Source organism: Heteronotia binoei, chromosome 21 (assembly GCF_032191835.1).
Source record: "Heteronotia binoei isolate CCM8104 ecotype False Entrance Well chromosome 21, APGP_CSIRO_Hbin_v1, whole genome shotgun sequence".
NCBI classification, from domain to species: domain Eukaryota; kingdom Metazoa; phylum Chordata; class Lepidosauria; order Squamata; family Gekkonidae; genus Heteronotia; species Heteronotia binoei.
Window position 1 is genome coordinate 112167680 of NC_083243.1, and position 27033 is coordinate 112194712.

At 40.7% G+C, this 27033-nt stretch overlaps 1 protein-coding gene across 1 annotated transcript; it reads left to right on the forward strand.

Moving 5' to 3' along the window:
• Positions 1-26237, forward strand: TRAF6 (TNF receptor associated factor 6). The gene is made up of 7 exons (XM_060262122.1): positions 1-116; positions 11009-11341; positions 14731-14881; positions 16263-16421; positions 17382-17453; positions 18036-18113; positions 22942-26237. Exons 2-7 carry the CDS (start codon positions 11037-11039, stop codon positions 23821-23823), a joined length of 1647 nt encoding a protein of 548 aa, XP_060118105.1. The 5' UTR covers positions 1-116; positions 11009-11036; the 3' UTR covers positions 23824-26237.
• The last annotated feature ends 796 nt before the right edge of the window (positions 26238-27033 follow it).

A 27033-nucleotide genomic window follows, 5' to 3' on the forward strand; every position in this document is an offset into this window, starting at 1 on the left:
GTGACGGAGACGGAAACTCCGCTCGGTATTATGCTTCCTCTGCCATCGCCGTCGTTAGCCTGTCTGGGTGGGACGTTTCTACGGGCAGCAGATAAAGAGGTGACAGCGGGGCTGAGGTAAGCGCGCCCGCCGATTCTCTGAGGCAGTCCCATGCAGGGTGGTTGTTACTGAGAAGCCATGATAGGTGTAGTCTTTTCTCTACTAGCCTGCCGAGGGCGGCGTATGCGTTTCCTCTGTTCCTCGCTTACAACGAGGCCAACTCGAACCCAGGCCTCAACAGTGGCGCTGCGTCCCGGTGGAGTGAGCCCCGGAGTCCACGCTCCTCCCAGCGTTCTCGGGGTAGGTTTCGGTCTCGCCCCGCCTTGGCTGAGCGGTGCTGGCGTGAGGAGAGCGCCTTGCCGCCAGCCACTTCTTCTTTCGGGCTGGCCAGAGTTCGGTTTCTTTGCTCGCTGGGCAGTGACAGCTTCTTCCCCGCAGGCTTTCAGGAGCAAGCTTGGTTTGCGGGGGTGGTGGGTTCCTTAAGGTATGCATCATCATTTTGGAAGTAAAATAGACTGTAGCTATTTTTTAAAAATCCGAACGGGGATGTTTGAGGAAAGCCTTCTTTCCCCCCGGGTCGTTTTTTTCGACATGCCCAGAACTCCCCACATTCAACCACTCTCCCTGTTTCGCCTATCCACCCAGCTCCAGACGTTTCTCTCGAGTTACCTCCTCTTTCTCGTGTTTGGGCAGAGAGGATACAGTGGTGAACTTGAACCAAAAGTAGGAGAGCTACCGCTCGGAAACAGGTGTGCGCAGCCTTGCCAGGTAAACGCAGATTGTGGTACTCTCAAATACGAACTCCCCCTTCTTCTGCTCTATCAGCTTAGCATTTCGACTGTTGTACTCTTCTTCTACCCTAGTCTCTAGTGCTTTTTCTTTAAGTATCTGGTGTCGAGTTCCCCAAAGCGAGGACACTGGAGTGGGGGGACTGTCAGTACGTTTTTCAAAAACCTTTAGGGCCGAGATGAAATGAGTCCTTCCTTGATTTCTGCCACTGGACATTAGTTGTCCTGCTTTGCCCCCCTTGGTGCTATCCAGAACTCTGCCACCAAAACTAGCTACTTGTCATTTCTCTCACACCCTCAGACCCTTTCTTTTAAATTCCTACACTGGTTTTAAGTCTACATCTTGGTCCAGCAAAAAAAAGAAAACCAGAACAAATAAGAATCATCCTTACTGTTAAAATCATCCTGATCCTACTTTCCCTTATCTTTCTATTCTCAGATTCTGCATTGTCCTGGTACCTGTCATCCTCAACTCTATGAAGGTCCCATGCTCCCTCAAATGACTTTCTTCCTTAATGTCCTTTAAATGTAGAACTGCCTACCATAATCGTCATGTTCAGCCCCGCCCCCAAGCCTTTTCCATGAAGCATACACTTCCTGTGTTCATGCTAAATTGTATTTTCCTACCCTCATTCTGTTGTTACTTCTTTATACAATCTTTAGATTCTAAGCAACATAAGAACTTGTTTTCTTGCTGTTACTTTGCCAGGAGTAGGCTGCCTATTGTAGGCAAGCCCCAACATGTGTGCTGAACAGCGCTGTAGCAGACCATTTTAGCTGTTCCATTTAGCACCAATAATTCATTAAAATAATTAAAGACAAGTCCCACTAGCACTGCCTGTGCAAGTAGGATCAGCCCTGTAAGAGAAGGCAGCAGGCATTGTAACCTTTTGGACACACACATCTGGGTCTCAGGTGAACCTCTGAGGCTCAGTCAGTCTAGCAGGGACCCAGTATGTCTAGCCAAACACAACCCTAATCTTTTTGATTCCCCTTACTTGAGCTGAAAGCATTACCTAGCTCTATGCCAGAGGTTGCCAAACTTGATTAATGTAAGAGCCACATAGAATAAACGTCAGATGTTTGAGAATTGCAAGGAAGGAAGGCAAGCAAATAGATGGGGAGAGGGAGGGAGAAGTGGAAAGAAACCATCCTTAACTTTAAATGTATTCTCCAAACTGCCGGTTGGCTTGGAGAAGTTATTTAAAGCAACAAATGCATTTTCCAAGCTAGCTGAGTGGGCAGTGGAAGCTTCGACAGCCACACTATTTGTGTGAAAGAGCCACATATGGCTCCCGAGCTGCAGTTTGGCCACCCCTGCTCTATGCTAATGCATATTGATGGTGCAATATACAAATAATATTAATAGTTATAATGATAAATACTGTTCTGTAAAATAGTTACACACCACTTCTGTTTAAGTAGGCTGTTAAAATCTGTAGTTGGTTAACAATCTACCACCAGTCAGTACAACAGAATGGGGGAAAAGGTATCATGCCCTTACTGGAGTTGTGCTGGTTGTTTCTTGTTTGTTGTTGTTTTACTTTTTACTTTGTGGCATACATCTGTTATTGTCTAATTAAATCGGCAAATATGATCAGGTGCATATAACACTAATAGAGTTATGTAAATAAGAGATAAAAAGGACTTTAAAAGGAAAATATATCTAAATACAAACATGTATTCATCTTTATTTAGCAACACAATCTTTGTTTCTTGAAGTAGACTATACAAGAAGGGTAGTTGTCATGAGCTAGATCTGGTAGAGCTGCTCTCTCTTGAATTAGGAATGTTGATTCATAATGATAAATCACACAAAACTTCCTAAAATACAAGCTGTCTGACCTGTGTCATCTTAACTTGTAAACTAGAGGACAGGAAAAGCTTTTTTTTTAAAAGAAAAGAAATGAAATGAAATGAAATGATTTCACAGAAATGCTGTTGAGTAGATGTGAAATTTTTACTCAGGAATCTAAATTATGTCTAATTACTTCATATAACTATGGCTGAGAAATTATTTCAATTTTGGGGGGCCTTTCCTCTGTTTTTGAATATCCCACCTTGTTTTTTGCCTCTGTATAAAGGATATTTATTATTTCATAGTAGGTTTAACTAAGAGCCCCATGGTGCAGAGTGGTAAAACTGCAGTACTGCAGGCCAAACTCTGCTCATGAACTGAGTTCAATCCCGGTGGAAGCTGGGTTCAGGTAGCCGGCTCAAGGTTGACTCAGTCTTCCATCCTTCCGAGGTCGGTAAAATGAGTACCCAGCTTGCTGGGGGGAAAGTGTAGAAAAAGTCTGCTATGAAAACATTGTGATGCAACATCACTCCAGAGTTGGAAATGACTGGTGCTTGCACAGGGGACTACCTTTACCTTTTAGTAGGTTTAAACTGATATTTTAATTTTGATTGACACTAACAAAATAATTAAAACAAAGCTGCAGCATCTTTAAACACAAATAGGCACGAGATCTCTGTCATTAAAGCCGCATTCTGTTTCCTTGTCTATCTGAAACAGAAACTGAAACTTATCCTGGAAGTCCTGTCTAGTGCTTACCATGGAGATTCCCCAGACTGTTACTAACTAGGGGTGTGTACTCAGCATAAACCGAGCCGAAAAATCCCAGCTCTGTTCTCTCAAATAATATTAAATGCTTAGCTTGTTCTATCTTAGAGTAAACATAAGAGGCCTTTTCCCAAGTAAAAACTTAATATGATCTGAATGTAACCACTTGGTTAGTTGTTGTCTATACTGAGCACATTTTCCTCCCAGATATACTGGTTTTTACCAGGGTACTGTTGATGACTGTACATGATATGTGCATATTAATATGTTTGTCTCTTAGGATACATGCTTAAGTTCTTTTAAATGTAAATTAATATGCTCCACCCTCTGTATCAGAGATGGTTGTGCTGTCCCTCCCTTTAATTTATGCTTATGGATAAATGTTAGTATAGGTGGTAGCAATTCCAGAGTAATTTGCATGTGGTATATGAACTGACATTCTGTATAGGATCACAATTTGCCCAAAGCATGACTGAGGTTAGGAAGGTTTATGCATGGAATGAGTGAGTAGATAGTAGTTTATACCATTCCTGTTGTATTCATGGGGAATATTTCCCACACCTTGAATCTCAACTTTCAACACTTCTTTTAAACATGAATTCAGACTAGTGCAGTGAATTTAAATATACTGTGAACCCACTGCTATACATACTAAGACATCAGTAAATCTCTCTGTATTACATGGGACTTACTGCAAGACAATAAGTTTTCGATTACTGTTTTAGCAACACTATAACTGCTACAACTTTATAATTTAATACTGAGCGACAGAAGATAGCTTGCTTAAAAAACACTTTCTAAAGAATTCTCTTAATATCACACCATGGAGTCTAGCCATATAAAATTTCCCTTTGAGTAAGTACCTTAAATGAGGTGGGAAGTGCTTGGAGTCTTGGAACTAGATTGAGAGACAGAGTTGTATTAATGTGGAACAGCAGCAAACTGGGGAACAGAGACTGGACTAGAACCCATGTATTGCATACTTGGGAGTATTCAACCATTTACACTTCTGGACACTCAGGAATGAGACACAGCAGAGGTCATTAGGCATCCCCCAGTTGGCCTGGTATCAACGGCAGCCATATACAACAGAGTAGGGAAAAGTGCAGAGAAAGGCATGATGCAGTGGAAAGGCATAGGTACATCTTATCCATGGGCCCCGTTTAGTCTTGTAAGGAAAAATCGTTGAGGCAGGCCATCTAGTCTCATGCCCAAGGTTCCCTTTAGTGTGAGCATGTGAGCAAATACACACAGATTTTCACAACTTTTCAGTCTAAATGCACAGATGCTTCCTTTAGGCTAGGTTTATATGATAGTCAAACGTAGGTTCGTTCACAGCTTTAATGCTAGTAGCTCACACAGTAGAATTTTTGCCCAGAAGAATCCCCAGCTTAGAGAGAACATTGTTCATGAGTACAGTCTGAGATATTGCCCCATCAGATATCATTTGAGGGGAAGGTCTACATACTGATTGGTTGTCCCACACATTCATAATTTTTGCCAGTGAACCCCTATGCACCATTTCTTGTACTCATAGTGATAATGAGTTCCCTCTTTTCCTATTTGGCCCAGTGAACTTTGTATTTTGTCCATTCCCACATGATCCCTCCCCTTATGCAAGCTGCATGGTTTCTCAAACACAGCAGTGGTATGCAGAAGTGTCATCCTGAACAACCTTCCCTTACTCTTCAGCTCCGCCCTACATGACCTGCGTGTTGAAGACACCAGAGGTAAAAAACAAACAATCACAGATTATGAGTCTCAGACAGACAGCTTTAGAGAATTTTAGATTTATTGAACAGCATCATGTACACTGAAAATAAATCAGAAGACTCGGGTTGCAGTACTTCTTGAACCAGTAAGCCACCTGTTTCTTTACAAGCTTCAGTGGCAGACCAGAGAGTAACTGGTAGGGCTTTCCCAGTAGTGTATTGCATGGCAACTGCGCCAGTCAGACAGCTATCTGTTGAACATCTTGCAGTGGTACAGGAGATAGGCTGGAGTTGGCAATTCTACGGCAGAGCACTGAGATGCACACTTGTCGCAAGCACTGGTCATGCCATAGATTCAGCAGACAGTTGGTTTTATACTGAGAATGCTGTCCTTCCTGGCCCCCACCTTTTTGAGTGGCTCCCTGCAGAGTCTTAACAGAAATTTTGAAGGTAATGAGTAATGATTTGAATTAACAACATATAACAAGTGGCCAGAATTCTTCTTGTGGTGCTCAGGCAACATCCACTGCTGCTCCCCTCCTTCAAAGGGTGGGCTGCCCCATTGAGAAACACAGTGTAACAGTTGAGTCAACACTTACCCATTCCTTGTAGGGAATTGTGGTGGAACTGTGTCTGCACTGTCTGCTGGGATTGCTTCTTGGTACTCTGATCCTACAAGGCAACAGGTATTGTGCGTGTTTAGTCAGCAATAGCACATGTTGGATTGGAGTTGTTGATAGTCACCCCATATTGCACTTGTACTGCTTGTATCTCCCATTTGCAGAGGAGGTGACACTGATATGGAATCATGCTGACACTATGGTACCGGACTGCCAACCTGTCTGCCGCCCCCATCTCTTTCAGCTTTGTACATCCTTACTGCTGGTTACAGTTATTGTTGAAGAAATACATAGTGATTACAGGGTGAGACAATTACACCAGTCATCAGTTCAGGGAGGAGCTGATTTGTTTTGGATGGATTAGATTTGGTGTGGGAGGGTCTCCTCATCTATGTCATGAGGGGTGGTACTGTAATGGTTCTGAACAGAGTAGTGTTAGGCAAATGCAACAACAGTGTTTGTTCTCTCCCTTGCCAGCTTATGCTCAGTGCCTTCTAGTTGTGCAAGGTGCCTTTTGTGTAAAGTACTCCCCATCAGAGTCCTTCAGTCTTTGTATAACATGAGCCAGAGAGATGGCCTTCATGTTACACACTTTTATAATCTGAGCTATGGGTATCCTGGCAGGGGTTTATATAATGCTTGAGAGAGCCATGATTGACTGCATGTGTGGCAGTGAATTCCACATGTTAATCACCCTTTGGGTGAAGAAGTACTTCCTTCTATCCATTTTAACCTGACTGCTCAGCAATTTCATTGAATGCCCACGAGTTCTTGTATTGTGAGAAAGGGAGAAAAGTACTTCTTTCTCTACTTTCTCTATCCCATGCATAATCTTGTAAACCTCTGTCATGTCACCCCACAATCGACATTTCTCCAAGCTAAAGAGCCCCAAGCGTTTTAACCTTTCTTCATAGGGAAAGTGTTCCAACCCTTTAATCATTCTAGTTGCCCTTTTCTGGACTTTTTCCAATGCTATAATATCCTTTTTGAGGGATGGTGACCAGAATTGCACACAGTATTCCAAATGACACCGCACCATCGATTTATACAGGGGCATTATGATACTGGCTGATTTGTTTTCAATTCCCTTCCTAATAATTCCCAGCATGACGTTGGCCTTTTTTATTGCAATCGCACACTGTCTTGACATTTTCAGTGAGTTATCTACCATGACCCCAAGATCTCTCTCTTGGTCAGTCTCTGCCAGTTCACACCCCATCAACTTGTTGGCCCCTTTCCTGGAACATGACAACCTGGCAATGGTGATCCATGCCATGGTCACCTCGAGAATAGATTACTGTAATGCTCTCTACATGAGGCTACCCTTGACCCTGACTTGGAAACTGCCGCTAGTGCAGCAGCGTGGCTGTTAATGGGGCTCCCTCTATGGGAGCACATTCAGCCAGTGCTGAAAGAACATAAACTTAACAGTGCATAAGACATAATAAAAACAGAATTTTAACTAACATATGTCTGTTTTAAACATACACTGGTAATTTTCAATTTAAAATCTATTACATTTACTGTAAACAGAGTGTATCAATCAAATTGGGAATGTCATATTTCAATACAAATACCATTTTTATCATTCCAGATTGCCTCAAAATTTGATGAAAATTTTTGAGAAATAAAAAATGATAAATTACCAGAGTTTGGCCATAATATATGTGTCCCATAATGTTTTGCGCTATAGTGATAAATCTGGGGGAGTTTTGACTTCCCAGCGTGAAGCTATAACTGATTTCACCATGGATAAAAGAATTGAGATAGCTTCAGATCTACATGAGGGGTTAATGGGCTGTTCAGACTTCCAACTTCCAACCATTGAGGAAAAGGGGTCAGAATTAGGTAAAGTTCATAGTTATTTAATAATATGAATAGTTTATATTATTATACATGTGTTCAGAGTGGCATAAATGTGGCTTCTTTAATTGCAGTTGTGGTTGTCCAAGAGCAGAGAAGTAAGTACTTCCATATTATAAAATCAAGGAGGCTTCCAGTATGGCGATTATAGTGCACTAGCATTTTCTTCCAATTTCACATCTCTGCTGCAACATTCCTGCGGCCTGTGTGGATCCTGCGACCATGAAACAAATTGTTCTGGGAGTCAAAAGGGGTTGTAGGAATGGACAGGAATGTGGGGAAGCTCCACCTTCCATGTATGGAGTTGGAGGATATTGCTCACTGTGTGCAAGCTGGTCGCCAAGGCTGGTGCTGACTTACACTGAGGTGGGGCAGCTTCATGCCTGGGGCTTCTGGCGGGGCCCATTCCCCCCCCCCCCCATCTCTACACTTCTGCTTGCCTGCATGTCCTTTCACCAGACCAGGCGCAATAGATGATACAGCACTTTTAATGTGAATCGTGTCTTTCTGTATCAATACATACCATAATACATTTTTCTGTCAGTTTGAATGTAATGTGTCACATATGAACTGTGCTGAAGGAACAAACTTGATTTATTTTATCCTGAACGATGATCTTTAATTCCCATTAATATTATTAGTTTAAATGTAGATTGTAATAAATAAACGCATCCTGTAATAGTCCTTTTTTTGTATTATTTTCTTCCCATTATTTTCAGGTAAACCCTCTTAAATGAGTCAAGTTTAGTATGTTTCTGAGCTTGTTTTAGAAATGGGCTTTCATAGTTGCAGTCTGTTAACTATAAAGAAACAAGATAATCTCTTATTTGTGCTGATAGTAAATTTTCTTGACAAAAAAGATACCAGAAAAATATATTTATCCTTTCTGTCCTTTCCTCATATTTGGAATGTAACTCATTTTATAGACTCATTGAAAGCTCTCCTGCTATCAACTGCTAACAGGATTGAGATGTTTGATAACACATGTGCACATCATCATCAGAATGTTATAAAGTAGTTGAACTTATTCACTGATACTGAGTCCAAAATGTCCTTATCAAATAATTGGAAGCCTATGCTAGGAATCGCTCCAGGGTGAATATCAGGTACCAGACTTGCAGAGGGAAAGTGGTGAAACTAAGGGACTGTTAATAATACCATAAAGCTTTTTTAAAAAGTATCATGTGAAAAAAATACCCCTAATTCCAGAACATCGTAGTCACCCGCTTGGTTGCCAGGGTGCCTCGAGACTTAACTCACACACATCAGCCAGGAGAACGTGGGTTTTGTCTACCAAACTGGAAGGGACTTATGAGCACTAACAGCCACCACGTTGCAGCAGCACTCCGTGTCTCTGGAGGAGTGCTAACCAGGAGAACAGATGATTTCCAGTCGCTCCGTGTGATCCTCATCTCAGCCGTTGTAGCAGAAGAAGTTGCGCCGCCAGGAACTGTCCAGGCAAGCGGTTTCCAGCCTTGACCATAGAATCCATCTTGGAAGGCTAACACCACCAGCAGCTATCTTCCTGACTCCATAACAGCGAAGCGGGAAGCTCACGTACTCAACAGATGTCACATATGCATAAAGCCATCAAGCTTATCTCAGGCGTGGATCCTGCCAGACCGCCTAAGCCTTTGTCCAACGGAACCCAAGACAAAGACTGGTGCCAGTAGAGGGATGAAGAGGAGGAAGAACATCTTCACCTAGAGCCAAGTGTCTTTGTCTAGACCAGGTGTTACCTTAGGTAGCAATTTGGCCATCTATTGTTACCTTTTTAGATAAGTTTGATAGTTTTAATCACCCCCATCACATTTTTCCCATTCTTTCCCTTAATGGTCATCCTGGAGCCTCCCACTTTGGCTCATTGTTACCTGGAAGTCCAATCAGGTAACCAGGGCCAAGGCAGTCTATTGGCCAGATATGGGCATCCAGTCAGGTAACTAAGGCCAAGTCTGCTCATTGGCTAGCTATGAGCATCCAATCAGGGACCGCCAATTAACTGGCTATTGGCTACTGCATAAGTCCAGCCCTTATGGTCATTGCAGAGCCTCCCCTTTTCTGAGGTCATGTACCAGCTGACCACCTGTCATCTGCTCCTATACCTCCCATCCCCTGAGGACTCAAGGTAGTCTTTATAACCTGTGACCCAGCTCCCCACAGGTGTGCATCTAGCAGTACCCCAGTTCCGCTGTCTAGATACATCCCCGATTCTTGGCCAGTTGAGGGTCCCCTCCCCCTAGTCCTCGTTCGTCGCCATTAGAGCCTTCTTTGAAGACTACGATCGGTAATTATCACCCTGTTTGTCCATCCTTGTGTTGTCTCTGTATTTCTCTCTATTTTTCTTAAGACTGTATGTGTGTTGTATGTATTCATTGCCTTATATGTGTGTTCTATCTTTTTCTACAATAAATTTTTAATTGTTTTACCTAATTAGTGTCCTTGACAAATTTAAGCAATAATTTCTGGACGGGTATCCTGTATACATAGATTTAAGATTTTTTTTAAGCCAGGTGCCCACCTGTCAATTCTCCAACCTCATTTTGAGGGCATTTTGGCTTACAATAATTCATGCAGATGCAGGGGTCATTTCATAGAAAAATAGGTGGTGGAGCTCATCCAAGGATTGTTATGCAGCTGCACATAGTATTCAATGGACAAGGAGGCGGAACTCTCAGAAGGAGGAGGCGGAACTCTCAGAAAGGTTCAGGAGCTGTGCTCCTGTGAGTTCCCACTGAATCTGAGGCCTGTGCAGATGTATTTAAAAATATTGTTTATTCAGAACTATATCAGACTTCTCATAATTACAAGCAATATCTATGCCAACCTAACTCCAGAATAATCTTCTGTGCTTTATTTCCTAATACCTAGTTCCTTTATGGTCCTTTATTTATGTTGTATGCTCTTGCAGTTAGAGGCTGTTATTTGTGTTAGATTTTGTTTTAGTTTTTTTTTTTTAAATGTTCCCCTTTGAGATTCTGACAAGTGATCTAGATTTTTTAAGAGATTGGAGCAGGCTGAAAAGGCTTCTCTGTGTAATTGTGAAAGTGACAGAAAAGAAAGTACCTCTAAGGTTAGCACTAAGTAATCGGAAATTGAAACAGAATGGGATACAAATACCTAAGCTACATGTGGTACTTAACAGAGTAAATGATATGATGATTGCCTGCTATAGAGAGAGCCTTAGCTGTGACTGAAATGGTATAGATAAAATGAAATGTTAACTTTGGTAGTTGTGGAAGGCGCAGAACTCCTTTTGCAGCAGAACAAAAATGTGAAACTAGTTCAGAAGGAAAACAGTAGTTGATTTTTGGAAGAGATTTTTTTTCCTACCTCCTGGGGAAAAAATGGTCATAATATAGCAAACCGTCCCACAAGAAGCAAACTCTGGGAGCTCAATTCTCTCTTTGTCTCTCTTCACAGATAATACCTTGACACCTTACTAATTACTATGAGTCTGCTACATAGTAACACCTGCTTTGAAACCAGTGATCAAGAGACTGGCTGCTGTGCAGCCATGGCCAGTGCCTGCAGCTCTGGAGCCAAAGAAGAGAGCGTTGTTGGCAGTGTCAGCAATGGCACTGGTGGAACACTTTCAAACTCTTTGATAGAAGAGACTCAGGGCTACGATGTGGAGTTTGATCCCCCACTGGAAAGCAAATATGAATGTCCTATTTGTTTAATGGCTCTGCGAGAAGCAGTACAAACACGATGTGGACACCGTTTCTGTAAAGCTTGCATTGTCAAATCCATAAGGTAAAGATCAACTTGTGGAAAAACTAATCAAAGACTGAGACGTTCTAAAGTGTGCACAGCCACTTGGTAGCAAAGACCCTTAACCTATGCAAAAGAACAATTGTAATGATCAGTATTGCAGTAATGGAAAGGTAAACTGAAAAGGGGGGGGGGGGGGAATTATCACTGATAATCTGTAATAACATTCAAAAGTGACAAGTATTTACCCTGACCAGAAGCGTTTCAGCCCAGTTGGCCTTCTCCCTCCCCCTTTTGGTATTTTTAAAAATGTGCATGTGAATGTGTGTGTGTGCACCTGGAAGTCATGGCGACCTCTGGTGACTAACCTCTACTGGAAGCCTGGAAGATATTCAGGGAGGTGGCTGAATAAAGTCTGTCCCCACCTCCTAACTGTTGGTATTCCAAGGAGGTCTCTCATCCAAATACTTGCAGGAGTCAACCCTGCTTAGCTTCTGAGATCTGATGAGATTGGGCTTGCCTGGACTATCCAAGTCAGGGCTCAGTCCAGTTGGCCTTCTTCAGTGGCTCCTGATGACATAATGATATGACATGTGTACATCATAAACTGACCAAGATGAAGATATTCTGATAATTATTGTCCATGAGCAAGGGAAAGAATATTGGTTATAAACTTCGTTGTCTCCTGGCTTTACAGAATGTTTCTGACCAAGTGAGAAAGGTACAGTTGATTGGATCATTGCCATAGGAATCACTGGCAGTCGTTAAACAATGGCTGGACAAGCACTTGTCAGGGATGCTCTAGGCTGATCCTGCTTTGAGCAGGAGGTTGGACTAGATTGCTTGTATGGCCCCTCCCATCTCTGTGCTTCTATGAGTCTGTGATTCTAAGTGTACCTAACCATGGCTGTGAATATTTAATAGCAAGTTTTATGTTGTGCATTTTAAGAGTATTAAAATACTAGTATGTGAAATGTAGGACAGAAAAGCCACTAATTCTTTTCTCTAATGAGAAAGATTTGAGAGAAACAAAGCAAAGAATTTCCAAAATACTGCTGCTCTCCAGTTTCATATAGAATATACAATTGAGTTTTCCTCACCCTGCAGCGATGCTTGCTGATTGGCTCTGTTCCAGTCACTGTCCCATCCTAACCTACCTCACAGAGTTGTTATGGTGATAAAAGGAGAATCATGTATACCACCCTGAGCTTCTTGAACAAAAGATGGGCTATTGATCAATTAAGAAGAAGCAGGTTTTGATTCAGTAGATTGCACATTTCCCATTTCTTAACTGGCTTCTGTCTATAGAAGGAGCATCTCACCTTGAGGTGGCAGAGGCAGGGAGCAAGCCTTGTAAACTGGTGTCTCTCCCATTATTAGTCACTTCACTAGGCAAAAATTTAAATAAAACACAGCATTCGGGAACAATTTTGTGTTAGGAATAAAATTCCATTGCACATATAAAATGCAACATAATAAATTTCTTTATCCTAAGACACTCTCTGTAGTTTAAACGTCCTCCTTCCCTCTATTCATAATAATAAAAAGCAGTTTGTATGTAAGTAAAGAGCACTTTCCAGTGTTCATTGTTTTATATTATTAATGTTGGAGTTTTCAGGTTCCATCTTCAAAAGGTAGACCCAGTTTGCTTCTGAAAACTGGAACTGGAACATTGCCTTTTGCAACTGGAAATTGGGTTCCTATGATAGCAATTGTGGTCTAGCTGCTACCTGAGCTGCAGTATAAACCGGATGTTTGTAACAGGTTTTGTGAGTCTCTGAGATCTAAAGCTATTCTTGACTGCTTTATTTTTCCAGGTCTAAAATAGAAGGCTTCGAGTCATAGTCCCTGTTCCATTGAAAAAAGTAAAACCACTTCAACAAGTTTCCTCTCAAACTTCAAAACCAAGTCTGCTTCCTTTAAATGCAGTACTGTAGACAGAAACTGACTAATAAAATGTTGGATATAAACTTCCTTTTTTCATCAGCTAAAGTTCTGCATTTTATTGTCTTCCATTGTAGCTGTGAATGTACTGGACTGAAACCTAAAAGTAGAGGAGATATTCTGTTAAAAATGATTTAGCCATCGTCTGGCATATACATACTATATCTCTGGATGGCGTATAGCTATATGTTCTCCACTGTCATATACCCAAGGCAGTCTCTGAAGCTGTGTTCTGTGTTGTGTTTCTTCCAGTTATACTGGAAACCTACATATTTAGATAATTCTGACTGGAATAACAAAGATTTGTGTATGTATGAACAGATGTTGCTAGCTCAAACTCTCATTTCTTATTAACTCCTTCCCTTGCAGTTGATTGGGGCTGGGAAGGACATAGGCTGTAACCATGGTTATTTCCCTTGGTTGGTATTCCAGGTACAGTTTACCATTCTGTATGTGGTATGAGATACAGATAAAATACTGGGGAATTCCATTTCAACCATAAGAGCTCTTGATGAGACTGACTTCGTTCCCATGCCCCTAGTAGTTGATATTCATTGGCATTATGCCTCTAAACATAGAAACCCCATTTGGTTGTTATGTCTAAGCTGTTAGTAGACCTATCCTTCATAAAGTAGTCACGTTTTAGAAGACTTTTAAGACAGGGACCATTGCCACATTTTAAACCATTGAATTCCATAAATTAGCTATATATTGCTTGAAAATTATTTTTTGTCAGTCTTTATTCAACTTGCTGATCATTTGGTGGGTCCAAATTCAAATATTATGGGAGATGGAGGGGGAAAAAAATCTCCTTTTTTTAGAGTTTTCATGTATTTTATAATTTAGAATCCTCTTGGGGGGACATAAGATAAACTGGGTGAACAAACCAGAAAAGTTGTGATCCACTACTTAAGTAGTTTGAATTTGTAACTATTATCTTTTAAACACAAGTTACATGATTTGCTAAAGTCTCAAACTGCAACTAACATGAAAGTTAAATTGAAGAAAAAGCTGCAGAAAGTTGCCTTCTTCTTATCCCATGAATATCTGAAGTAGCTGGAACATATGATACTGCAGCTGTTGTTAAGACCTGATTCTGTTTGCTTTTTGAAATTCTGCATACAACCTTGCACTCTTTGGGAATAGTTTCAGAGAGTAACCATGTTGATCTGCAGTAGAACAGTTAGATTCAAGTTCAATAGCACCCTAGAGATCAACTTCTCTTTGGATTGGATCCTGTCCAAAAGGTCTATTATACCCTTGGGGGAATTCCCATTTACAGTCCCTTGTTCTGGTGATCCAGCTCCCCATTCAGTTTGCTGCTGTGGTCTCCTAACCCCAGGAGCAGCATTTCAGGAGTCATTTTTGGATGCTTCAGGATTGGGGAGGCAGAGCAGTTGTGTTTCCATGCAAGGAACTAAGATAAGATCCAACCTTCATGTAGTATAAATATATATATATATATAGTACTATTTTTTTTTTTACAGAGATGCTGGTCAGAAATGTCCAATAGACAATGAAATCTTACTAGAAAATCAGCTGTTTCCTGACAACTTTGCCAAACGTGAAATTCTCTCATTGAGGGTGAAATGTCCTAACAAGGGTTGTGATCAGAAGATGGAACTAAGACAACTAGAGGTAAGGGTAATTTATTTTAAAATCTCCCCCACCCCCAGGATAGCAGTCCAATTGTATATACTGTTGATTAGCATCAGCAAGGAATAGAACACCAGCAAATAAGGCTAGAAAATTAGATGAGCATTCTGCCACATATACTTAGGATGTACCTTAGATGCGTAGTCCTCCTAGTCTACGGCCCAGGAGCCACATGTGGCTCTTTCACATATGTGTGGCTTTCCATCAGCCAGCTTCGAAAATGCATTTGTGTCTTTAAATCACTCCTCCAAGCTAAACCAGCTAAACTTTAAACCATTTAAAGTTGCTTTCTTTCCACCTCTCCCTCCCCAACCTATTTCCCTTCCTCCCTCACTCCCTCCTTCCCTCCCTTCCTTCTTGTGGCTCTCAAACATTCGACATCTATTCTATGTGGCTGTTACATTAACTGCTGCTACCCCTGCCACCCCTGCTATAGACCAAACCTGTCTGCACTGCAATAGCTAAAACTAACTGTTGTGCTGCAAATCTGTGAATATTTTCTGTGAAACCTGTTTCTGGATCTTTGGGCATTGCAGACATTGTTAATTATTATGAAAAAATAGTATGGAGACTGAATCACATAATTGTTTTGCTGCTGAGCTGCAGTAGACTGGCTTTGGCTTCTCAGAACTTACACACAGTTTCCTACACAGCAGGAATCTTTCCATTCTGAAAGATCTGTGATATTTAAAGCAGCCTTTGACTTATATGACTAATGCTGGACAAATCCTTGACAGCCTGTGAGATGGACACTTTCTTCCGTAGCCCTGGTCATAAAGCAAGTTATAATGTTTGGAGTGATATTAAAATACACTGTCAATACAGAATGTTCTCTGTTTTGAAGTGGCTTAAGCAACCTTTTCAGTGCTACTGAATAAGAGGCTTCAGAGCCTTGGCTCAATGCTGCTTTTCAAATAAGTCTGCAAAAAGCTTGCCTACATACCCTATTCTAGTCATTTGGGAGGCAATGAAAAACCGTCTTTCATTTTTCTTCAAGTTTCCCAGCCATGTGCCTTGAGATGGGCTTTTCAAATATATCTGTTTTAATACTAGAGTACCTTACAGTGCCATCCTCTGTAGGGTTACGTCCTTCTTACATCAATGAACTCAAAAAGATGTACTCTGCTTAGGATGACACTTAAGAACATAAGAGAAGCCATGTTGGATCAGGCCAATGGCCCATCCAGTCCAACACTCTGTGTCACACAGTGGCCAATATATGTAGCATTTGTAATTCATATGGACTACCATTAAATTCAGTGTGTATCAAAACCTGCACAGAAGTCCATTTAAGCAAAAAAAATTATATGAGCTAATTTTTAAAATTCTGTTTCTGATGCCATGGTCTGTTGCTCTTCTGCAGGACCATCAGCTGCATTGTGGCTTTGCTTCAGAAGAATGTCCTCAATGCCAGGGTTGTTTCCAAAAGAATCAGCTACAAGAACACATAATGCTAGAATGTCCAAGGCGGCAAGTCACTTGTCCAAACTGTGTCATGAATATGGCATATGAAGATAAAGAGGTGTGTCTTAAAAAGCATGCTACTTTTTTGTTTTGTATTGTTTTAAAAGCATGTTAGGATTTGTCTTCAATATGACATTAATAAATATTTTAATGATTTAGAAGTCACTTTTTTCCTGTTTTGTATTTAAGAAATGAGTCTAATTCAGAATATAAAGTTACTTGAAGTACAACTGGAAATATCTTTTAATGGGATAGTCACAAAGATTTAACTCTTTTTACCTTTCACCAAAGACAAGCACATTTAATATTAATTTAAATATCACAAATCAAATTCTAGGTTTTATTTTGGAATCTGTTACACAGTCTGTTAAAAACAAAGTTGCATTTATTAAGGTCTTTCTCAGATGTTTCATTAAGTTTTGAGATTATAGTTTACTTATTGGTCAGGTCTGTTGCCCTATATCATTAACTTCTATTGTTGCCATTCAGTTTATATAGATTTCCTATTAGCAGCATGCAGATTCAATCTAAGAACATAAGAGAAGCCATGTTGGATCAGGCCAATGGCCCATCCAGTCCAACACTCTGTCACACAGTGGCCAAAAAACCCATCAGGAGGTCCATCAATGGGGCCAGGACTCTAGAAGCCCTCCCACTGCCTCCCCACCAGCACAGAGAATACAGAGAATCACTGCCCCAGACAGAGTTTTATCAATACGCTATGGCTAATAGGCACTGATGGACTTCTGCTCCATATGTTTATCCAATCCCCTCTTGAAGCTGTCTGTGCTTGTAGCCACCACCATCTCTTGTGACAGTGAATTTCATGTGTTAATCACCCTTTGAGTGATCCAGTCCCACCAGAATGTGTTTAAAAAGTTTCCCCATAGTTTTCTTTTTCAAAAGTACTGTGATCTACCTGCCATTAAAAATAATACTAATATACTATACTTGAAAATAATTATCAATTTGCTTTCAGTGAGATTAATTCTTATTTTTTGCATTCATTAAAATGAAGCTTCATGATCAGAAGTGCCCCTTGGCAAGTGTTTTCTGTGAATACTGCAATACAGAACTAATCAGAGAGCAGGTAAGCTATCATTTTTGTTGGGTTCTTTTCCTGCCATAGTATGATAGCAATGTAGATTTTAATGCGTGGTAGATCAGCTTATTTCTTTTTCAGAAGGTGTAGAATAGGCTATGAGAGGGGCTTGTTTAGGAGGAGCCAAGAAGCATTTTGTGTCTTGTGCTACATGAAAACTTTCTTATTTTGGTCTTCCGCTAAGTGCCTGGTTTCTTTTACTCTCCTAGATAAAGCTTCTAGTCATGACCTGAAGGCTTCTAAGGTGTCTCTATGTACAGAGAAAATGAATTAGGAGTAAAATGTATGAGAGTACTGTGTAGTATGAGCCCTACAGAAAGCTGGGAATTGATCTACCAAAAAAAAGTCATATGCTGTACTGAGCCTGCTGTGCTGATCACAGTAAATCAGCCAATAGCTTTCTTCCACATAAAGTGTATATGTGTTTAAGAAAATTATTATTAAATTCACAATGATTAATTGTTAACTATTTTGGTGTGATATGAGTGATATATGGTAAGAGTTTTGTATCTGTGTATCATAAGCAGCCATCTGTGCTCCAAATGACAATGTTCTCATTCTTTATTTTAGTTGCATAATCACTATGACAATGACTGCCCTACTGCTCCAGTACCATGCACTTATAATGCTTTTGGATGTCCAGAAAAAGTAAGTTAGAGTGTTACCTGTATAATACACATTATAGTCGATACTCTCAAATGCCTTAGTAGTAAAGGTACCATATAAAAAATAAGCAAGAACTTTAGAAAGTGTGATTAGACAAAATACTTGTACATTAATTGTACTCTGATTATGCAGATAATGATTGTAAATTAACAGTGCTGCCATCCTGTAAAGTAAAGGATGGTTTCTCCCTCAGCTTCCTCTTTCTGTGATGTAAGGCCTGCTTAGGAAGCTGGCAGCAGAAAAGTACCTCTGGCCTCTAATAGCATGCCATCACCTCTGGGTCTGAAAATCTGTCCCTCTTACTTAGTGCTGCCAAGAGGAACAACACCAAAGGGGGCTTTTACAGTAGCACCACCAAATAGCCAAGGCAGTAAGGAAGGGTGTAAGGGGGTGTCAAACATGCGACCCAGGGGCCAAATCAAGCCCTCGGAAGGCTCCTATCAGGTTCCTGAGCAACTGGCTGTCATCTGCTTCCTTCTCCCTCTCTTGCTTCCTTCTTCATAACAGTTTACTTTGCAAGACTTGCTTAATCGCACAGAAGCTACAGAGCAAAGTCTTTTTTCTCCATTGGCTGAGACTCCTCCCTTGGGGAAGAAAGGGGGAGGGAGAGCTTGCTTTGCCAAGCTTTCTCAATTGCACAGCAGAGCTACTGAGCCAACCCTCTCTTCCTTCTATTGGCTGAGGCTCCTCCCCTTCCTGGTCCCCTGGGGAGGGAGGGAAAGAGCCAGAGCTTCCTTTGCCCAGTTCTCTGGATCTCATGGGAGAGATACAAAGACACTTTAAGAACGATGAGTGCTAATGTTTTAAGCATGTTTTATTGTATGTTTTTATAAAAAATCTTTAATTGTGCTTGTCTGTGTCCTTTATAAGGTTTATATCTCTGCTACCTAATCTTAAATAGGTACACACATTGCCCAGCCCGGCCCGGTTCAGCCCAACAAGGTCTCATTTATGTAAGATCCAGCCATGAGTTCAACATCCCTGGTGTAAGGCTCTTTCGTTAAAGGCTCGTTATTAACTATGAGGTGATTGGTAGCTACAAGATAAGTGTGTGTGAGAGAGACAGACAGACAGACACATCCTATTGTTAATAGCCTTGGTCATGTTTTGTAAACACAGGCCTGTTGTTTCCTTGATTGAGTCAATTCATGCTGGGTCTTCCTTTTTTCTGCCACCTTTTATTTAATTATTTTATTTGCATTATTATTAACTTTTTCACATGACTCAAGGTGGATTACAAAGACTGAGTCCATACAGTTAGCAGGATGAGACCTTCAGTAAACAATACAATTGGATTAGGGTTGTAGGACCAATCAATCTTAACATTAGGGATGGGCATAAACTAGATGATGAGCCAAAATCTGAACTAATTTTGCCTGTTTTGAGGCTCACAAGCCAAGGTCTGTTGCCCACATGTTTGCTGAACAAAGCTCTGAGCTTTTGGGTGCGGCTTGGACAGCAAAACTTTCCCACAAATGGGGAAATGGTGCAAAAATGCTAGGTGACAGTGGGAATGAGGACATTTTCCAACCTTGGAAACATGAGTATGGACCCTCAGAGGTTTGACAGGCAGTGCTGCCAGCCAATAACGGAATTCCCTTCCCATTGCTTGCAGTGGGAGGAGACAATGTATATAAGTTTCTGACAAGCCCTACATTGCTAACTTCCTTTTTTCACTGGGTGCGGTGGTTTGGGACAAAGCAGGTGTACTAGCATGGGAAAGAGTTTTGCTGCTGGGCATGGGGGAGCTGCTTAACCAGCCTACTTGATCGGGGGCTGGAGGGTTTAGCTTTGCTGGGTTCCTCTGAGTCCCCATTTATTTTTGTTTGTTTTGTGTTCTTAGTGCAAAGGGTGGGGAAATAAGGACTGAATTCCTCTTTCACATAGGAAGCATTTTGGTTTAGTAGGCGTTTGTTGCTATCATCTTTCCCTTCTCTTTTCTTTTCATTTTATCCCCTCTTTGGATTGCTCTTTGGGTGTTTTTGTTCTCGGGCTGCTTTTTGGGGGGGGGGGGGCTTCAACTTAGTTACTGCCTGGGTTGCCTTACTCCTCTTCATTTCAAATGCTGCCCCACTTCTCTGGGGAGTGGGGAGTAGCCTGTCTGGTTCCAGAGTTACTGCTTTGGTGCCTTCCCTTGACTCCTCTCCTATTTCACTTGGAGAGATCCTCCTTTCTAGCTCTAACAGATGAAAATAAAAGAGACCTTATAGCACAGCTTGCAATCTTTATTAGTGGAAGGAAGCAAGCATTCAGTAGCACCTTCAAGACTAACCAAATTTATGGCAGGGCATGAGCTTTCATGAGTCACTGCTCACTTTTTCAGATACAGCTAGAATGTGAGTCTATTTGTGCTTATATTTTGGAGAGTGAAGTGATTTCAGATGCCAGGTGATAATAGCACACAGTAATGAAACAGGAAAACTAGCTCTCCATTCAGTCCAGGAGGATGCATTGTCTTGAGCTTCATTATCATTTGCAATTCAGCGGTCTCTATTCTCCCTTTGAAATTCCTTTGTTAGAGCTCTGCTACTCTTAGGTCAGCAACTGAATGTTGTGGTTTCTAATGTCAGACTTATGTCCATTTATTCTTTGCATCCTCCTGGACGAAATCCTCCTGGATGGAATTGAGACCTGTCTCACTACCAATGCCGGTATCTCCATCCCTTTGCATACCACACCTAATCCAATCAAGCCTGCTATTATCATTTACCTGCTGCTGCCATTTAGCATCTGAAAAATCACCTTTATAAAGTTTATATCTCCAATACCTGGTTTTGCACTTTATGGCACACATGGCCCTGCCCAACAAAGTGACATTTATGTCAGATTCAGCTCTTGTAACAAATGAGCTCAATACCTATGATCTAGAACTTACTTTTTTGTCTTTTTAGCAGTCCATGGTATCAGTAATACTCTCCCCCCAACATCACATTTCAAATTAATCAGCTTTCTTCTTCTCAGCTTTCTTAAATGTCCAGCTTTCACACTGATACATATTAATATGGAATACTGCAGGATGAATTATCTTGATCTTGGTCACTAGCAAGTTCCCACCTGGGCTGCACCTGCAAGCCACATCTACCTTCTTTTTCACATTAATTCCTCCATCAAATGAACTCCTAAGGAGTTCCTTTCTTTTCCCACACACAAGCTTCTCATCCCAGAATAATAATATTGTAACAGTTGTGATTAAATGTATTAATGTTGACCATTTATTTCCATGCTAAATTAAAAGTGCTAGTTCCTTCCTTTAAAACCATGAATGGCTTGGGCCAAGATACTTGAAAGACTGCCTTCTCCCATATTGTCCAGCCAGCCAGTTTAGAATTTTAGACTATATACCATAATCATCATTTTCCTCACAAGCCCTGCTCCTCTGTGCTTCTGCTTTAGGGGGGAGATGGGCAGTAATCAGAGAGAGTGCTTCTTCAGTGTTGGCAGCTTGTTTGTGCAGTGTCCTTCCCCTTGAGGCTCACCTAGCACCTACACTGGTTTCTTTTAAGCACTGGTTCAAAAAGTGCCTGTTCACTCAGGCTTTTAATTAAGGGGTCAATACCTTTTTAGTGTGTACATTTTTGGACTTATTTTAAGCTGCTCAGTTGTCTATTTTTTAATGCTGTGGCTAGGTCTATAATGCTGGATTTTAATATCTTTGACATTTGGTTGGTATTATGTTTTACTTTGTAAGCCACTTTGGGTGGGTTCCCCAGAGAAGTGGCATAAAAATTTGCTAAATAAATTATTTATGTGATATATAAATAATAAAAATGTTTTTATAAATGCATTTATCAATAAATGATATGTCTTTATTAATCAAACTGATGTTTTAATAATTATGTATATAACTGGTATTTATAAATGGTTTCTGCATGAATATGTTTCAGCTAGTTGCATTCTGAAATCACTTTTCAAGGGTTTTTTCTCTGCAATGTGATGTAAGGATATTTTTCAAAGGACAGTATGCTCAGCATAATAGTGGAATGATAGGGTTATAGGAGGAAAATCAGTTCATTACTCACATCAGAAATTTTGCTTCCACATGTTTGCAAATCTGTCTCTACAACCATGAGTTTTAAAGTTACTTTAGTTAGTGAAAACATAGATTCTGTTAATTAAATCTGTGAATTAAAAAAAGGTAAAGGTAGTCCCCTGTGCAAGCACCAGTCATTTCCGACTCTGGGGTGACGTTGCTTTCACAGCGTTTTCACTGCAGACTTTTTATGTGGTGGTTTGCCATTGCCTTCCCCAGTCATCTACACTTTCCCCCCAGCAAGCTGGATAGTCATTTTACTGACCTCGGAAGGATGGAAGGCTGAGTCAACCTCAAGCCGGCTACCTGAAAACCCAGCTTCTGTTGGGGATCGAACTCAGGTCGTGAGCAGAGCTTCAGACTGCAGTACTGCAGCTTTACCACTCTGCGCCACGGGGCTCCTAAATCTGTGAATTACAGATCTTTAAATGAGAAAACATCATGTGAAATGCTTGTGAAAAACTACAGAAGTCAAAAAGTAGAGTGAGTACAGTGGTGGAGTGCACACTGCTATTATGGAAATCTGCTAATAAATTGCCTATACCTGAGAAATTTTCCTTGACCTTATTCAGTACACTAATTTAAATTGCTGCCTCACCTGTGCACTAGTAACACTTCTCCTGTTCAGGTTTTCAGTTCTTGTTTCAGATATTTATGGGAAGATAAGCCAGTTCTGCTTTCCAGTTCAGTCTCCCCCCCCCACCCCCCCCCCAATAAAGGCTATATGTTTGATTTTAGTCAGAGGAAGTGCTTATGAGCCCATGTGTTTTCAAATTCCAGATGCAAAGGAATGAGTTGGCACGCCATATGCAAGAATTCACTCAGGTTCATATGAGAATGATGGCTCAACATCTCCGGAGTATCAGCGCTGCTACCCCATCTCCCATGTCTTTCCTTGGAAGATTACCTTTTGACCCATCACTTTTCTCTCAAGCCATGCCAGCCCAATGTGAATGTAGCCCTGAAGTCCAGAACTTCAAGGAGACCATTCAGCAGCTGGAAGGTCGCTTGGTAAGACAAGATCACCAAATCCGGGAACTGATTGCTAAGATGGAGACACAGAGCACACACATGGGGAATCTCAAGCGCACCATTCGAAATCTGGAAGAAAAAATTACTGAAATCGAAGCACAGCAGTGTAATGGTATTTTCATCTGGAAGATTGAGAACTTCAGTATGTATTTAAAAGCCCAAGAAGAAGAGAGGCCTGTTGTTATCCACAGCCCAGGCTTCTACACAGGAAAACCTGGCTATAAGCTTTGTTTGCGGCTGCATATTCAGTTGCCAAATGCTCAGCGCTGCGCTAACTATATTTCCCTTTTTGTTCATACTATGAAAGGAGAGCATGATAGCCATCTGTCTTGGCCATTCCAAGGCACCATACGACTTTCCATTCTGGATCAGTCAGAAGGTTCTCCAAGACACAACTATGAAGAAGTGATGGATACCAAGCCCGAGCTCTTAGCCTTCCAGCGGCCAACAGTCTATCGCAACCCAAAGGGCTTTGGATATTTGACTTTCATGCATTTGCAGTCACTAAAACAAAGAACATATGTGAAAGATGATATTCTCTTGGTACGCTGTGAGGTGGTGACACGGCTAGACTTAACTAGTCTCCGAAGAGAGGGTTTTCAGCCTCGTAGTACTGATGGGACTGTGTAGTCCTTTGTGCCTTTAAGCTGTTTGCTGTTTAATGGGAAACCTGCAGGTGGATAAAAGGATTTGTGAGAATCACTTTTTGAGAGCAAAACCAAAACTGCCATTCTGAGAGGACTGTGTGGTTTTCAGGGAATGGAAAGTATTTTCACTTAGGAAAACAGAAGTATCAAAATTAGTATGCATTCTCTTGATCTTAATAAGTGAGGTAAATAGCTCATGGCAACCTTACTGAAAGCTGACACTTGTTCACAAGTATGCATTAAAATAGTACCATTTCTAGTGTGGTGGTAAGAATGGTGAAATTGTACTTTGTATATTATGTGTACTTGTAGTGAGGCCTACAGACCTTAAAACCATCACCTCACGTGCACACTGGAGTCTTATGGAGGAGCTGAATTATTTGAATACTTAAGTTGGCAGCTTGTTCTGGGTTTTTTTTAAAGGAGAGACTACATTTTGTGTTAGGTAGGTTACTGAAATGCCAGTTTGGTTCAGTGATTAAATGCATAGACTCTCAGCTGGGAGAACTGGGTTTGATTCCCCACTCCTTCACATGAAACTGCCGGAGTGACCTTGGGTCAGTCATAACTGTCTCAGAGCTGTTCCTCAAGAACATTTTCTGTCAGAGCTCTCTCAGCTCCACCTACCTCACAGGGTTTCTGTTGTGGGGAGGGGAAGAAGAAAGAGATTGTAAGCCGCTCTGAGGCTCCAAGTGAAGGGCGGGGTATAAATCCAATCTCATCTTTTTCTAAATAAGCTTTCAGAGTGTCATAGCAGACATGGAACTGGTAAGTGTTCTTTAGAAGCTTCAGCAGGAAAGTTAGTGCTCTGTATGCCTTGCGTCCTTTTGCAAATCTGAAATAAGTTTTAAGCTTTTAATTTGCAGGTGCACTTGGCCACTTTCCTTCCCAGGAAATTAAATATTTTCAACAGCTGCTAGTCTGGTAGAAGACAGTACTGTTCCAGAAAATCTTAATGACTCAATGGTGATGTCAGATGAGATCTCTGGATATTGCTATATCTACCCATTTGCCATTCCATACATCTATATGTCATTTTTGTTATTCCATTCTATCACATATTTTGTCCAGTTCTATTTTTGCATTTGTAGGGATTGTTTCAGCCTTGATAGGTTCCATTTGAATTAAAGTATCATTAGATGCCATAGATAAATAGAATGGATTTTCCCCTCTTTTTATTAATACTTAACTAGTACCTGTGTCCGCAGTATCTTCAATTAATTTCCTTGGAGATGTACAAAATATGTCTTTGATCTTAAAAGTCTCAGTGGATGTCACGCACACAAACATATTTGGCATCCTGATGTATTTACAGTCAAGAAGGTTGCATATGAGCTTATCCTGTGGGACAAGAAAGCTTTTTTGGTCCATAGTGCTGATCTTTTCATAGTGATCAGTCTGGAAAGGTGCTAAATTGGTGCATAATTCTATAATCATTGATAACTGGCCTGGAGATCATGCAGTTTTAAAAAAGCTGTATTATGTGTTTTAAAGATAGCTTCTGCTCAAAATTTATTGGTGCTAGAATAATTTGGAACTAACTGTATGACTCTAAACTACAGCTAAATGCCATGAACACAAAAATCTCTAAATGCACAACCATGGTTATAGATTATTCAGAATGAGGAATAATTGTTTGGCTCCCTCACCTAGGAAAGTATAATAGATCATTATGTTTTAGTATGACTGGTACTGTGCAGAGGGCCCAACAAAAGTAGTGGAAGGCATCCATCATCACCCCTCCAAGTTTTTGCACTGCTGCAAGTGAATTTACAGTGGTAGTATGTTCTGCCACTGTGAACTTTCTTTGGTGTTTGGCCCTGCAAAACTGATCCATGCAAATAGAGAAAATCTCTAAAACAAATGAGGCACAGTGTATTTGTTAACACCCAAAGGAAAACAATGAGAAATTTTTCAGACACCCATCAAAACATTGTTTAAGGGGTGGGGGGACTACTTAAAATGGGAATTGATGGTAGGCTTATGAGAAGCCCAGAAGTTTAGCCAAATTCCTTTCTCTGCAATTTGGATAAAATGAATGGAGAAAACCCTTTTTCAGTTGAAAACATTCCAAGCTTTTTGGCAGAGAAGTGAGGTTTTCTTAAGCCCAAATAACATCAGAATATATTCACTGTTACATGTTGTATGAGCACATACTTATAAAAGATAAGATAATTTTTACTAGTAAATTTGATGATTTCCAAATGTTGTATTTTGTTTTCTTCACCCTAAGCATGACTGTTTGCTACAGAATTTATTCTCAACATTTTTTAAGAAGATATTATTTTTTGAGAATAAAGTCTAACTTTTGAGGTATTTTCCAAACCTTTTTGCTTTCCTATATTGTAAACTGTATAATTTTAACAGCCATTTGTGAATAAAAGCACTTCTCAAGTACCAGTTTAAGGTATTACGTTCTTACAAAAAGATTCATAGAAGATAGGGAACCTCCACATTCACAATCCGTAAAGGGAACCTCCATATGGGGGAATACTGAAAAGAAATTCCTGTGAAATATGTTGTCTTTTAGAATGAGTAAGAATACTGTTTAAGGCAAGGTTTTTCACTCTCGACATGCATAGCATGAAAATGTTTTGAGGGCTTTATCAGTTTTTCCAATGGAAAAAATGGGAAGTTTTGAAGGAACATTGAAGAAAACCCTATGAAATATTTTTGCTTTATGAACAAGAAAAACCTCGTCTAACAAGCATTTCACTTATTCCAAATATACAGCATGAAATGATCTGCGGACTTTTTCCAATTATTCCAGTGGGGGAAATGGAAATTTTGAGGATCATTGGGGAAAAAATTTTATACTGTAAAATGAAGTTATTATACTTGTAAATTCCACAAATATGCCAAATAATGCAATGGTACCTATATATGATAAATGATACTTTTTATTTTGCTATAAGTAAAGGACTTCGCAGTTTGATGGGAAAGCTGTTCTCAATGTCCCCTCCTCTTCCCCTCACTTTTTCTCAATCTGCCCTTCTCTTTCTCTCCCCTCAATTCCCCCTCGTCCTTTCCCTCCCTCAATCCCCCTTCTTTATCTTTCTGTCCCTTCACAGAAATCCCCTCTCCCACACCTCAGACAATCTCCCCCCCCCTTTTTCCTACAATTGTAGAAGTCCCCTGGAACCATCACAGCTATGGCCTGGTCCATGGGAGCCACAGTGCCTGTGTCAGGAGA